This window comes from Chelmon rostratus, chromosome 24 (genome assembly GCF_017976325.1).
Source record: "Chelmon rostratus isolate fCheRos1 chromosome 24, fCheRos1.pri, whole genome shotgun sequence".
Taxonomy (NCBI): domain Eukaryota; kingdom Metazoa; phylum Chordata; class Actinopteri; order Chaetodontiformes; family Chaetodontidae; genus Chelmon; species Chelmon rostratus.
The window spans coordinates 14163893-14178545 of record NC_055681.1 but is presented as its reverse complement, the minus strand read 5'-3'; the positions used below and the strand labels follow the sequence as shown (position 1 = coordinate 14178545).

General features: G+C 40.3%; 1 protein-coding gene across 2 annotated transcripts in view; it reads left to right on the top strand.

Moving 5' to 3' along the window:
• Positions 1-5471: 5471 nt before the first annotated feature.
• LOC121627425 (pseudouridine 5'-phosphatase) overlaps positions 5472-14653 on the top strand; it is a 51815-nt gene continuing 42633 nt past the window's right edge. For both annotated transcript variants that reach the window (XM_041966329.1, XM_041966332.1), the window contains exons 1-3: positions 5472-5571; positions 6362-6580; positions 8546-8775. In XM_041966329.1, coding sequence (XP_041822263.1) covers positions 5502-5571; positions 6362-6580; positions 8546-8775 — 519 coding nt within the window. In that variant the 5' untranslated portion in view covers positions 5472-5501. The remainder of the gene's footprint in view (positions 5572-6361; positions 6581-8545; positions 8776-14653) is intronic.

The following is a 14653-nucleotide window of genomic DNA, read 5'->3' as shown; positions in this document are numbered from 1 at the left end:
TGGATCTTGGAGTAATAAGTAGGCAGCAAACATAAAGCTTTGAATACAAGCAGTGTCAAGTCTAATTGTAGCAGTGTTTCTGCAGCAGTCCCACTCCAGAGGGAGTGAAAACTAACTAACTGTGTTTTTAGCTGTGATTTTACCGCTCCACTATTTATATCTATAGACACACTGTTTCAGTCAGACAGCAAAGTGTTGCTCCAGGCTAGCTTCATAGCAATCTCCCGCTACTTCTGTCTGACTGTCATCTTTTTGTTGTTGCATTGATTTGTGGGATTGGAAGCATCATCAGGCTTATACTCTTTTTGACTGCTGTTTCCTCTGCACTCACGATACTGCTGGAACAAAACAAAAATACTCAACTTTTTCATCTTGTCAGCCTTGTTATATTGACACGAAACAAATGTGTCATCAGGAATTGCTCTCTCCTCCAAAAAGAGGTTCTTGCTCCTACTTAGTGTTCGGAGCTCTCAGTCAGTCCGAGCAATTCCCTAAACTATGCAATTTGGCCCACTCGAAGCCTCAAAGCCTCCATTTCAGTCTCACCGTTCCCAATTAGGCCTGAAATCCATAGGGTCATTAGCTCGTCCAGGTTCCAGGGTTCCCTCATTCCCCTGACATCTCTTTCACACTAACAAGACAAACTCTTAACATGGAGCTTCCAATTATTAAAAAAAAAAATAAATGTGGCAGTGCTGGTAGCAATGCATTGAACAGCCTTTTGTCAGCAATTTGCTGCGGCCCATTTCTGTGACACATTCTGGAGAAGGAAGATGTGAGAATGAATTTTAAATTAATAAAAGCATTTGTTATTTGGCTTGTTGAAGAGCAGCACTTGTCGGCCTGTTCTGAGAACTTATACCATGTATGTAAGTGAGGACATCGAAATAGATATACGTCTAAATGGGAAAACCAATGATTTTACACATAAAGGTCTGTTTATGTGTCACGGTGTGTCAGCCTGTCAAAACTAGATATTGAATCTCAGTAATCTACTTTTAGAGCACCCTAATTCACAGATCATTTTCGAAAGCAGAAGTTTTAAGTCGGATATTCAGCAGAAATTCACTCTAGATCCAGTGGCATGTCCTTACTCAGTTTGACCCAATATACCAAATTGGGAAACCTATTTTAATTGCTCAATAAAATTTATTTATTTGACATTAATATTTGAATAGAAAATAATTGCAGTTTTTTAATTGCTTCAATGTCATATCATCCAGTACTCAATAATGAAATGTATTGCTACATAAATACAACAAATAGGATACACCTCTTTTTATTGGATTTTAGTTATATATATATATATATATATATATATATATATATATATATATATATATTCAAGTGAAAGTGGTCATATTGGAGAACTCTTCTCTTATATCTTTCTTATATTCTTTCTCCATCAGGCCCTGTGCCCTTCTGTCCTGTCTGATCCTGTTCTTCTGCAAGAAGGATGCATCCATTGGAACAATATGACATAAAAGTGAAGTAAAAAGACCCCACTTGGGAACATACTCAAAGATGACCATCAAGAGCTGCATCTACTTTGAATATCTCCACGGCCGTCTTCTCACCTTTGTGTTGTCCCACTCTCAGGTCTTTATGCCCTGCTGCCGAAGGCAGGCTGACGTCGTCATCGTCATCTGTATCCTCCTCCTGTCCATCAGAGTCGCTGACCATGATGTTGACTCTTACAGAGGTCCCTTCAGCTGGCCTTTGTGGTGTGCTTTCACTTGCACTTGATCTTGATGGCCTGGGTCTGGATCTGGCAGATAACTTGAACCCAAATCTTCCTCTGTGCTTCAGGGCCGGGGTCCCACAGGAGAGTAGTCTTCCATGAGGTTAGCTTGCCCCATGGTCCTTGGTGATGAAGATGAAGGTCTTGGCCAGAACGTCTGCTGCTCCTCAGGGCATCCTGTGCTGGTCCTTAGGCCTGCCCCAAGCAGTGGTGAAGGCTTGTCTTGGAACGCAGGTCTCACTTGTCCTGTTGTGTCTTAAGCTTTAACAAGTTTTGACTTCTCTGGTTCTGGCTTTACTTCATCTTTGCTGGCTGATCTTTTGCATGGCATTCAGAATTATAATAATGATGCATTCTTGGTCTTGTTTTGGGACAGTGATGACTACAATTTCTTCATTTGAATCCCCCATTCTGGGCATTTTCAAGTAAAGCCTCATAACTCCCATCACTGCTTTCTCTGCTTCTTCCCATGGCATGGTGTTGGATCGCAATCCGTCTGTGCACGGCACAACTCGCCTGAACATCACCAACATGTTGCCCTGGTACTCCTAGAGTCCTTTAGCCCCCTGGTACACTTTGATTGGTAGGTTTATCACTATGTAGTAGGGGAGTTGTGCTCCACTAGTCACCACGACCTGCTCCTCTTCATGGGACCTACCAGCCTGTCCCTTGTACCAGTCATTAACTTTTATACGTGTCTCTGACTCGCCTGACCAGTTTCCTCTGGAGCTTGCCATTGTAGAGCTTCAGGCTGGGTTTGGGGAACTCAATCAGAGTATCACCATTGATGTCCCATGGGCTCCCAGTCAGATGGTAGGCCTTGATTCCTGACTGACTGAAGGCTCTGTCGGGGGATCGGAGATAGAGGGGGTGATAATTCCTCTATGCCACCTGTGAGTCTTCCAGTCACTTTAGGGCCTTTTTCTTCTTTTCTTTTTCTTTTTTTTTTGAGGAATTTTCCCCATCTGTGGTGCTGTAGCTTTCCTTCTGCACAAGCTGTCTCACTGCAGGGGTCACTAGTCTCTAGCTCACCTAGCAGTGAGAGATCCTTGTACTGCCATTGTTCTTCTTCAGAGTTGCCGTTTTCTTCAACCATATCTTCGCCCTTGGATGCAGAGCCGGGGTTAGGCCAGCCCTCACCTTCATCTTCTCTCTCTGAGAACGAGTTTCGGCTCTTCAACCAGACTCTGATTATCTCTCCTTTCGGCCCTTTCCTGGTGTGTTTTCTTCTTATTCACTTGTACTGCTTTAGTATCAGGCTTCACCAGGATGTAGTCAATTCCTGTTTCTCTGGCAATCATCTTTACCATGGGATTATATTTTATAGAAGGGCTCACAAGAGTAGCTCTACAGAGTGATGGATATGGGAGTGAACTGAATGCAGGTGCAAACTGCGAAAGAATAGGTGAGTGAATCGTGGATGGGTGTGTGTGTATCTGTGGTGTGTTTTAGGTGCAACTATCCTTGTGCTGTGATCCAGGATGTCACACTATGATAAGATTTTATGGTCAGTCCAGTTGATGAAGGGCTAAGTCGCTCCCTCCAAGCCAGTGCCACCACTCCTGTAAGGCCAGGACCACCGCCAGCAGTTCTCCCACATCCCCACATCGTAGTTCCGTTCTGCTGGCTTGAGGCAACGTGAGAAGAAGGCACTGGGATGCATCTTCTGGTCCGTAGGGATGCCCTGGGAGAGAACGCCCCCAACTCCTGAATCAGACGTGTCCACATCTCCCATGAACTGCTGTTCAGGATCTGGGTGGGTGAGGACTGGGGCATTAGTGACCAGGTTTTGGATCAAACGCATCTTGTGCATCGGGAGACCATGTGAAGGGGAGCTTGCTTGAGGTAAGTTTTGTCGGGGAGGAACCGGTCAGCCCTTGACTGCTTCTATTTTGGAGGGGTCGGCCCTGAGCTGGTGACATTAAATTCACATTTCTCATGTGGTCCATGTGCTCTTGCTGTGAGCAAGAAAAAATAAGAATGTCATACAAGTAAACAAAAACATTCTTATATAAAATACATCGTTTACTAGGCTCTGGAAAACTGTGGGGGCATTGGTCAAGCCAAGAGGCATTACCAGGTTCTCAAAGTCACCAAGGTTGGTGTTGAAGGCTGTTTTTCATCGTCCCCCTCCCATACCCTGACCAGGTGGTAGGCATTGCGTAGGTTGAGCTTTGAGAACACTGTTGCTTCGTGGAGGGGGCTAAAGGCAGAGTCAATCAGTTGCAGCGGGTACTTAATTTTGACAGTGATTTCATTTAACCCCGTATAGTCAATGCATGGGGGCAGGGTCCTGTCTTTCTTTTCCTCAAAAAAGAATCCTGCACCCAAAGGGGAGGAAGAGGGTCTAATTAAAGTATGTTTCCATCGCGTTTCTTTCTGATTTGGTCAAATTGTTTAATCACCTAGTTGGGAGAGCAGCACCAGGAAGCAGGTCTATACCGCAGTCATATGGCCTGTGCGGGTGGAGTGAGCAAGCCGAGTCTTTGCTGAATACTTCTTTTAGGTCGTGATAATCGACTTTACTTAAGTCAATAACCTTGGGGCCGTAAGCAGGGTTGGGGGATCTATGTGAGAGTTATGTAGTTTTAATCAAGGAATGCCTAAATGGCTGGGGTGAGTGGCGATGAAATAACAAAAAACTCAAAGGGTTCGTGGTGATTACTGGAGAGTGTTAGCTTTAATGGTGTGGTTCTGTGAGTGACTGTGTCCAAAAGTCTGCTGTCACATCTAGCAGCTGAGCTACCACCTCTCTGCCTTTAACTGGGTGGTCGAAAATGTGCTTGATCTCCTCAGTAAACTTTGTGTAATCCTGAGTTATATCTGAAGAGGAGGGAAGCACAGGCAGGGCGAGAGACAAACACTACCAAAATAGTCACAGGAATCAAGACCACAACACTTAAAGTTATGAGCTGTTTTTTCCATTAGATTAGCACAGTTTAAACACTTTTACTTGATTATATTTCAATTCTTAATTCATATTCTCATGATTGCATTTCATTATTAATATCAGTGACAGCATCTTACAATAATCATCAACTTGTTATATGGCAAAAGGTCATGTGCATTACATTACAATAAGGACTGGATGTTAAAGGTCCTTGTCCTCACAGTTCTTAAGTGTAACAGGGCAATGGGGATCTTAGCCTCTCGGGCAGTGTGTATTCATGTATGTATGTATGCACCTATAGTTTTTTTTAAATGAATGAGTAAAGAAGTAAAGAAGTCAAAATCCATATGGAAATGTTTGCAGTGCTTTTACCATAGCTGTGTACCAATTTCAAACCACTAACATTTGTGTTTTCAGTATACAGAAAAGTGATACTGATAGGCATAATCTTAACACAGAGATTCAAATCTTCTTGTATGCATTTAACAACCAATGTTACATTGTGTTTGAACAACAGTGACTGCTCCAAGGACGTGCCTTTTGCTGATCCTGGTAATGGTTGACAGGTTTTAAAAGCACGCTAATTCAGTGCGGACTTCATTTCCCACAAACCATTGCGCTGGGACGACTAAAAACCATTCCTGAACAGGCTACAGCTCAATTTTACGCTATATTATTTTATTTAGACCTATTGATAGTGTTGTTCGGAATTGTTTTATAAATAATGTGTGAATGTCATATTTGTGGCTGTTATTGAAGCATTACATGTAATTGGCAGCGTTTTCTATGCGATGATACATTTATCGGTGTTAGGTTTTAGTTGTCCTCCTTCCGTCATGTTCGACGCGGAACCAAAGTCATGATTGAAACATGTCTGTATCAAGCAGCTCCTACAAACCTGTGAGCCATGTCGTTTTCGACATGGATGGATTACTATTAGGTCTGGAAAAGTTACTTCATGTGTTGTATGTAGTTTTGGTCATCATCTCTTACAACGTTGCACCTAAGCTAATGCTACGTTGATACCGAATATCATTCATTCACTTTGAGTCCGTTAGCGAATTCCTTGATAAAAAAAATAGATGTTTACGATTTCTTTGCACATGGCGAAAATATTGTTCCACGTCTAACATTCCTTAATAAAGGATTTTTAACGTTATAACCTGTGGGTGAATTCGGCATTCATCAAAGGCAGCAATTTGTGCCACAAGCCTTATGAATTCAACGTTTACTGCTATTTAACCTGGCTCACGTGTATGTTTGGTTACCCGTCCTTGCAACGGTGACCCACTTTAGACAGCTATGGTTTCTCTCACAGTCAGAACTTATTTATTAATCAGACATGTGCCGAATTAAACATTTGTCTCTACTGACCATCTTGAATACATATTACACCATGTTTGGCGAATGTATATCTACCGCTAAGCCCAACGACTACAAATTAACTTATATTGTAATGATGTTAAGCTTGACACTAAAGCATCACTAAAGACTGATTCCTGAAAGGAGCACGTCTGGGTAATCATTTCATGTATATTAAGTAAGCACTGTTGAATACATTTCTTTTTAATTTACAGTTTGAGGACACAACCAGCCTTTACAGTCTCATCTGTCCATTTTCAGACAAATATATGTTTGTGGCAGTGTGCAAAAGGTCCCATTCATATGAATTCCTACAGTATACTACAGTTAATTTAAATAAATGTTCTTTTTGTATTTTCTAATTGTAGACACAGAGCGACTGTACACTGTGTCCTTCCAGGAAATATGTGACCGCTTTGGAAAGCAGTACACATGGGACGTGAAGTCATCAGTGATGGGCAAAAATGCTCTGGATGCTTGCCGTATTATTCGGGACACTATGGATCTTCCCATTACAGCTGAGGAACTCCTCACTGAAAGCAGACAGATACAAGAAAGGATCTTTCCTTCTGCCAAACTCATGCCAGGTATGCCTGATTTACCTCAGCATTTAACAGTCAGTGCCATATTTTAGGCATTTCACAAAAGAATGCAGAAATATAAAACAGTAAAATGCAACTGATTTGTTCTCCGCTCGAGAGCAGCCTATCATTAGCTCTTGTGTGGGCTGCTGTCCTCTTTATTCTACATGCAGGAGTGCTGCTCCTTCTATTTGTGTACATGTGTTTACAGCTATGCAGCTGTTTTGGGCATGCATACACACAATCTGCAATATTTTGTTTTGACTCTCAGCACTACAGGTGCAGTCAGAATTTAATTCATCAATCGATGCCCTGATTTAATCTGTAAAATATCATGTCATCACTTAATTTTAATGCAGCACATTTCAGCTGTGCTGCTAATGCTATTGAACAAAGAGCATTCGTTCACTGTATTAGAACATGACATGCAGCTGTATTTATGTATTATTATTATGTATTTGTGGCAAAATTTTCCAATATCATAACCAGTGCGCCTCTTCAGGGGTTGAATTTTCCAAAGCATGCAGGCCATAAATGAGCTTAGTTAATGGTAGTTACAGCAGCAATGTTGTAGATATCTACAGTTCAGGTTTTGATTTATATTTCAGACTTGGATTTCACCTGTTTATATCATTACCACAACAGTAGATGACTGTACGAGATGTGACCAGGCTCCACTGTACTTTGATCATATTTCCTTCAATAACGTATATTCCTAAATTTACTTTGTGATATGAGAAACTGGGGGAAATCTCACCTTTCATTATCACTACTGAATAGGAGACTATTCCCATGCTGTTGCCTAATTTACATTATTTCATTCACATACTAATAATGATAATGGAGATGGTCTATGATCCTGACGAGGTGACCTGCCTCCACTATTGAACAGTGAAGGAAATGTGTGTATCTTCACAGACCTAAAATAACGACTTTGAACACTCCACTTTCAATTTCTAAGTTTAGAACCAAAATGTTGCCTTCAAGTTCTATCATATCTGAGATTACAGAACCATTTGTGACATTTTTCCTCGAACACACAATGGGGAAACTGAAAAACTGCTTCATGATAGTGTCACACAGCTTTTTCTATAATGCCTTACGATAACAATATAGCCACGCTTCTAAAGGCCCTTACAAACCTTTAACTATGTATGCATGACCGGCAAGACAAGGGGAGGTGGACTCTGTGTTTACTGTACGTAGTCAAAGTTGATGGACATAGTTTCCAAGTTGTCGGGTTTTTAATGTTGGGATGCCAACAATATTATCAGCACTATGTTGTTGCAGAAGCAAACTTTTAAATTACTTTCTGGGTGTGTACATGTAAATGTGTATATGTACTGTATGCATATAAATAACAATATCTATTGCTTTTCTAGATTGAAATATTTGTATATCAGTTATCTGTATGTCTAGCATGGACGAGCCATAGCTTACAACATTTCATAAAGTGTTGTAAAGTGAAAAAAAATAAGTGACCTCGATTCCTTGGTGTATACCAGCCGCTGTGATGCAAGCGGCATTGTTCACATGCTTTTCCGTCTATTTTGTGTTAACCTGAAGGATTAAAAAGTGTATTCACTAAGGGGAAGATGAGACCTGAATCATTCATTCATTGGATGACAATAGAATATCTTGCACCTACCGATACTGCTGCTAGATGGGATAGCCTTGTCAACCCTTTGTGACATATGTAGTCTAGATATGTCGATTTTATACATTTCAGAATTGGGACTCAGCTGCAATTTATGGTGAAGCATTGAGGTGCAGTGTTTACTGTGCACTTAGAAATGTGTTCAGTGTCCCTGTACTCTTCACTCTTCCTAGATTAAAATCATCCTGCAACTCTCCATATCATGTTTTCTCTATGTTTTCAATAAAAATTATTGAAAATATTAGCTTTGTATAATGACAAATTGATATATTAGGCTAACCTTAAGTCTCATTTTGCAACACGTGCACCACTAGGTGTGGAGAAGCTGGTGCGCCATCTGCAGAAGCACAACATCCCCATTGCAGTGGCAACTAGCTCAGCCGGTGTAACGTTCAAGTTGAAGACAAGCCAACACAAAGACTTCTTCAGTCTGTTTCACCACATTGTTCTGGGTGATGATCCTGAAGTGAGGAACAACAAACCTCAGCCTGACTCCTTCCTGGTCTGTGCCAGCAGATTCAGCCCTCCCGCTTCTCCAGAGAAGGTAAATACTGCAGATTACAGGATGTACCGTATTTTAAGTCATGCTCGTTCATTTAAATATTGGCTCGTCTCGGTCAACCCACCCTGCGAGTGTTTTCTGAAGCGTAGTGATTTAAATGCTGTATAAATTAGCATTTAGCAATATTGGTAAAGTGAGAGCACAGGTATCTAGATGCACATTTCTAGATTTCAATTCGGATTGAGGTGAACATGTTTCCACTTGAGTTTAAAAAGCTTGTACTTCATGAATCCACTGCACCATTAGACCAGTGCTCGTATTCACCACTTAGCTCAGTTATATGAGGTGGGATTAGTGTTAAACTAATGAAAGCTACTAAAATATTAAATTGTCTTATAAAATTTTTACTCTAAAGCCATTAACGTGTGGATGCAGTAAACGATGGCTGCTTTGATGTGACAAATGCATCTCCTTGTTGTGTTTTGCAACTTTTTCCTATAAAATATCAAGTATTTTTCCCACATAGCAGTGTTTAAAATTTAACATAAAATATATTTTACAAATAATTTGTAAAAATAATTTGTCAAAAGGATTCTGTAAGAATTCATCATTGTACTGTAGGTACTGTACTGAGTAGCGTCAAACAACAACTAGTTGCATAAAAAATAAATAAAATTACAAATACTTTCAATTTATTGATTAATGCATGATTGTATCTATTATCTAGTCACATTTCTTTCAGTGAAGATGAAAGAAAGCAGAAAGCAGCATCACCTGCTGTGTGTTTTTCTACAAAGTAGATTAAAATATTGGTCGAAATGCTTTTTATTTAATTCTATTTACATTTTTTTTAATGTCATTGATTCTTTTAACTGATGTCAGTCTGCCTAGCGCACTGAAAAAACACAATGAGAGGGCAAGCTGTCAGTCATCTCCACCTGCCGCCCAGCTCCAACACCTAAATTCCACTTCACATCCAGCTGCAGCCTCATTACTTCTTACTGCTGTAACCTCTTCTCCTCTCTCGCTCTGTCTCTCACGGTTACTTGAGTTTGCAGATGGGTGATCCGACAGCTAGGGGGCGGCAGGAGTGGGGGAGGATCAGGGGATTTATGTCAGAGCATGCCAGTGGCATGTCAGCGTGGACAGCTTGGGTTCAAGAAATTTAATTGCCACCTCACTTAAGGTTAAAATTAGATACTATTACAAAAATAAAAATGACCAACATAAACCATGTTCTAAACCTTTCAAACACTGAAGTTAAATAATAATTAGTATTTTGTAATTTGTATTTCCGAGCATAAAACAGCAAAGTTAAACTTGTCGATCCAGGATCAGGTCTAATGAAAAATGTGGGGCATAGCGTCAGTATTTAAACCTTAGCCAAAGGTTGTCATGTTGATGTTCAAGGTGTGTTAATCAATTCACAATGTCAGTTCTTGCATTGAGTGACATCCAAGAAAAAAATCCACCTTAAAAGTTACCTGTAGCTGGCGGTAGCCTTTATGTGCCACAGTGAATTCATTTTTAAATATTTCTTTCTGCAGTGTATAGTTAGTTAACGTTAACTAGATGAAAAGGCAGCATTGTGTCAATTCATCATTATTAATTAATGCTTCTATATAACATTAGGTCCAGTCCATCTCTGCAACGAGCCAAAAAGTCTGTAAGTCATAGTTCACCTTCTACAAAGTCGGATTATTCTCGGTCTCCCGCCTCTCTAGTCTGTGGACCTACTATCAAAGCATGTCTATTGGATATTTGCATTCCCGACAATGGGTTTTTTTGTTAAGATGAAGAGTCATTAATTTTAGTTGAACTGTAACTGTAACTGTCATTTTGTTTTGAGCACCGACTGCCTGCTTTGCGGAGGAAGTATCCAGTTATTATTGTGGATTTTCAAGGATTTTTTAGGAGTCTGGTCACACTGAAACAGGCTTATAAAAATTACATTCATCTTATCAGAAAGGGAGAATTTTAAACAGCATTATAAAACTTCATAAATCCAGTCTAACATTTGATTGTATGGTCAGCTATAGTTGACTAATGTATGTAAACTTGCCACTGTAGGAACAGTGGTGACATAACCTTTGAAATGATATCATGGTTTTACCAAGGTGCAGAAGGTGAGTCTATGGATGTTGTACAGCCTGTCTGCAAGCTATGCAAAAGTCTGTTTGTTTGTGCTCAATGCGACAGTAAAACAGCATCATGTTCCAGTCAACATTTTCTTAAATATCGCAATTTCAAAGTTCGCCACATTTACGAAACACAGAGCAAACTTTTGGTGAGCAGGTATATGAAGACAGAGTTGTGTTGCGACAGATCCGTGGAAAAGAAATCTGGTGTGTAATTCAGGATTCAGGAGTAGATGGGCATGCCTCTCCACCAGAAGCATCTCTAAATACACAGCAGGTGGAAGTAAAACATCTTATTTCTAATGGTAAGTTAGTTAATGATTATAGGAAAAATCAATGGCTGATCATCCCTTCAATCATCTATATATGATCTGATCACCAGTTGGCACAAGCCTGATGTTAATATCACTCTTTCCTGAACCCTACCCACCATGCAGGTAACTTTGGAACCATTAACTGATGAATAGTGCTTTTTAAATGAAACCATGTTGAAAGAACATGCAGTAACAACTCTATTGAAATCGATTCATTTCGCCTCAAATAAGAGCCAGTAAGTGAGCTTAAAACTGTGCCAACAAACAAAAAAATGTGGTTTAAAGATTTACTAGTAGCTCACTACGCTACAAATGATCTCACCAAAGTGTAGAAAAGCACAAAAGAGTGCAAAACACAACAACGCTGGATGAAACGCAACAACAAAACCGAAAGTGCAAAAAGAAATTCCACAAAACGCTTTCCATAAAACACAACAAAAGAGAAATACATTCAAGAAAACAGAACATTTCAAAAGACAACAGCATTTTTGAAAGTTGCAAGTTTTGAATTAATGTTTTTGCTGTTTAGTTTTGTCCAGTTTTGTTATGTTTTACATCTATATGATCTAATGCAATGTAGTGCAACAGCTCCCACCTTCACAGAGCTAAAGGAGATTTTATTGAGGTCACAGTAAGTGCTGGTGTTGTACTGGACTATATTACATTGGAATATATTTTTAATATTCTCCCACCCACGCTTGTAAATGAAGAGGGCAAAACAATAGAAACACCTCTGAATATAGTTCATGGCTTAAGATGTACTGTGCACAGCTCTAAATTTGAGGGTATTTTGCAGGATAAAAATCATGCATTGGTAATATGATCCTAGAGAGCTCGGAGTTTAGATGTACCATGAAAACACAAGTGCAGCATGTTGAGGAGATGTAGAACTGCATTTCAACAGCGCGTCAAGCAATATGCCTTCATGTCCGTCGATCTCGTCGTGTTTACCTTCCTGCATGTCAGCCAATAGCTTTTCATTTGCAACTAATGTGTTCCATTTGCAGTAATGCAGACAGGGCCTGATGTCAGCCACCCTCTGCTCTGACAGACACACACTTCTGCTGCGCCACTTTGATCAAATGTGGTGAGCTTTCAGGGTTCACGGGCTGTTCGAGATATATTTTCAGACACCCTGGAAGCCTTTTGCTGCGTTGAGTCAGTCTAAAATAGCTTCCAAATATCTCACTAAAAGTCACCAAATAACAGTGTCAGGCCTGACCTACTTTCATGAAAACAGTCACACTGTAAACCGTACGTAAAAATTCGTAGTATTATGCTGATTTAAACAAGTTACAGTTGATCATTGTTCAGTGACCAGCTTACTAATTGAATATGCAGCTGAATGACAATTTAGGCTTTCTGAAAGTGGGAACAGACAACTTTTCAATCCCACATAGCATATCCAAGTGGTATTATTGTTGCTGCCGATCGCTTTCCGTTTTCAATTACCAAAATAACAAGACAGATTGCATTCGTTTCCAAACTTCCGTGACGAAGCGATCAACACCGCTTTGGAAATAAGAGAGAAAAAAGAATCATGTTCAGTAACGTGAAACTGTAATACCATTATATGGGAGTATATTACAGTGTTGCTTCACACAAACAGGTAACTACAGGGGTTGGTGTAGCGTGGGAAGTAGAAGAAAACATTCGGAGAAGGAGAGTTCCTTCATTCATTTAATCCATAATGGAGGCATACAAGCAGATATAAATTGCGCCAGGGGGATTGGCTCACCAGTCAGCCTTAATTTTCCCGGGAGATGGTACCTGGTAGCAGAGAAAACTGCATGATGAAAGTGAGGTTATATCAATCTAAATGCAGATGATGTCATTATTCTTTAGCCACTACATTACACTGTGCAATCAACATTTACTTCATAATGATGCATTACAGCAAAAAAAAGGGCCTATTGTCACTTAAATAAGATTTTATTCTGTTAACTCTGAATTGTGGACAGTCTGCATCTGTGGTGATTTATTGAATTTTTAGAATGAACAGTCAAGAGCCGAAGTGAAGCTGTAACATCTGGGTTCTGTTGCAGCTGTCAGACAACCTGCTGACAAAGTTGTTAATAACAGCAGGACAGAGAGGACTGAATGGTTTGAATGGACTTTTTCAGATAGTAGTTAAAATGTTGAAATACGACCTTTAAGCTTGTGTGAATAATATAGATGAGAGAGAAGCAGTGCCCGTGTGGCATAAGTGCCTGTGTGGCTGTGCTGATAAACTTTCATGAGAGCTGTTTGTTTGCTTACAAGTGAATTACTGTCCACTTTAGTAGGATCGGACATGGTTCAAATTCAAATAGTTTGTTGCTTTAGTACGTCCCCATTTATCTCGGAATATCAGAATTAGAAGCAGCATTATTGGCCAAGCATGTGTACACAAGGAATAGACTACAGTTTTTAAGTTGCTCTCAATGTACTTAAACACAGACAGAAATTGAGATGCAGGACAGGGAATTTGAAAAAGATCAAAACAAGCATAGAAGTGTTATATACAAGTGACAGGTGTAATTATAGAATAGATATATATGCTATGAATGCGTCTGTGTGTAGCATGATGGGTCTGCAGTAAGGATTCAGCAGCTCCTTCAGCAGGTTGAATTTCCTGAGCTGGTACCTTTGTGATGTTTGTATCAATATTGGATGCTCACTTTAGGTCCTGGGAGATTAGGGATTCCAGAAACCCGAAGGCTTCCACAGCAGACAGTGTTGTTAGGTATGGTAGTGGGCGCAGAATTGAGGGATCTCTTCCTTAAGTCCACTGACACCTCCACAGTTTTGAGCTCCATGGTTGTTCTGACCGCATCAGAGGGCCACCTGTTCAAGCTCCTGTCTTTATGCAGACCCATCAACATCCTGGGTGAGACCGTTGTGTCATCTGCAAAGTCTCGGAGTTTAACAGACGGATCTGCTGAGGTGCATTCATTGGTCAGAGGTGCTAACTGTCACAATGCTGCATGTGAATTTTACCTGGGCTCACCTGATAGCTCATGTCTGACAGGAAGTTTGTGATCCACTGACTGGTGAGGGCTGGCACAGTGAGTTGGGTGAATTTAGAGTGGAGGACTTCTGGGATGATAGCGTTAAATGCTGAGCTGAAGTCCACACACAGCTCACAGCCAGCAGTAATGTTGGGTAAAACTGCAACCAGAGATTTGAAACACTGCTGTTACACAGTAAGGGATTGACCCAAAACGAAAGCGTAATGGGTGTATTCAGATTTTGTTCTGTCACTCAGTGTGCTGGGAAACCAGGCCATGGACTTTTCATGTCATTTTCTAGGCATTACCTTTAACTAGCACATCCTCTGTATTCACTTTTGTTAAGGCCAACCATGCACAAATTTTGAATTAGGTGCGTGCCCTCAGAATATGAATCCTGAAAAAAAAAAGAGCGAGAAATAACTGGATGGATAAAAAATAAACATGAACACAACATTTTATTTAAGGTCTTTCTTAT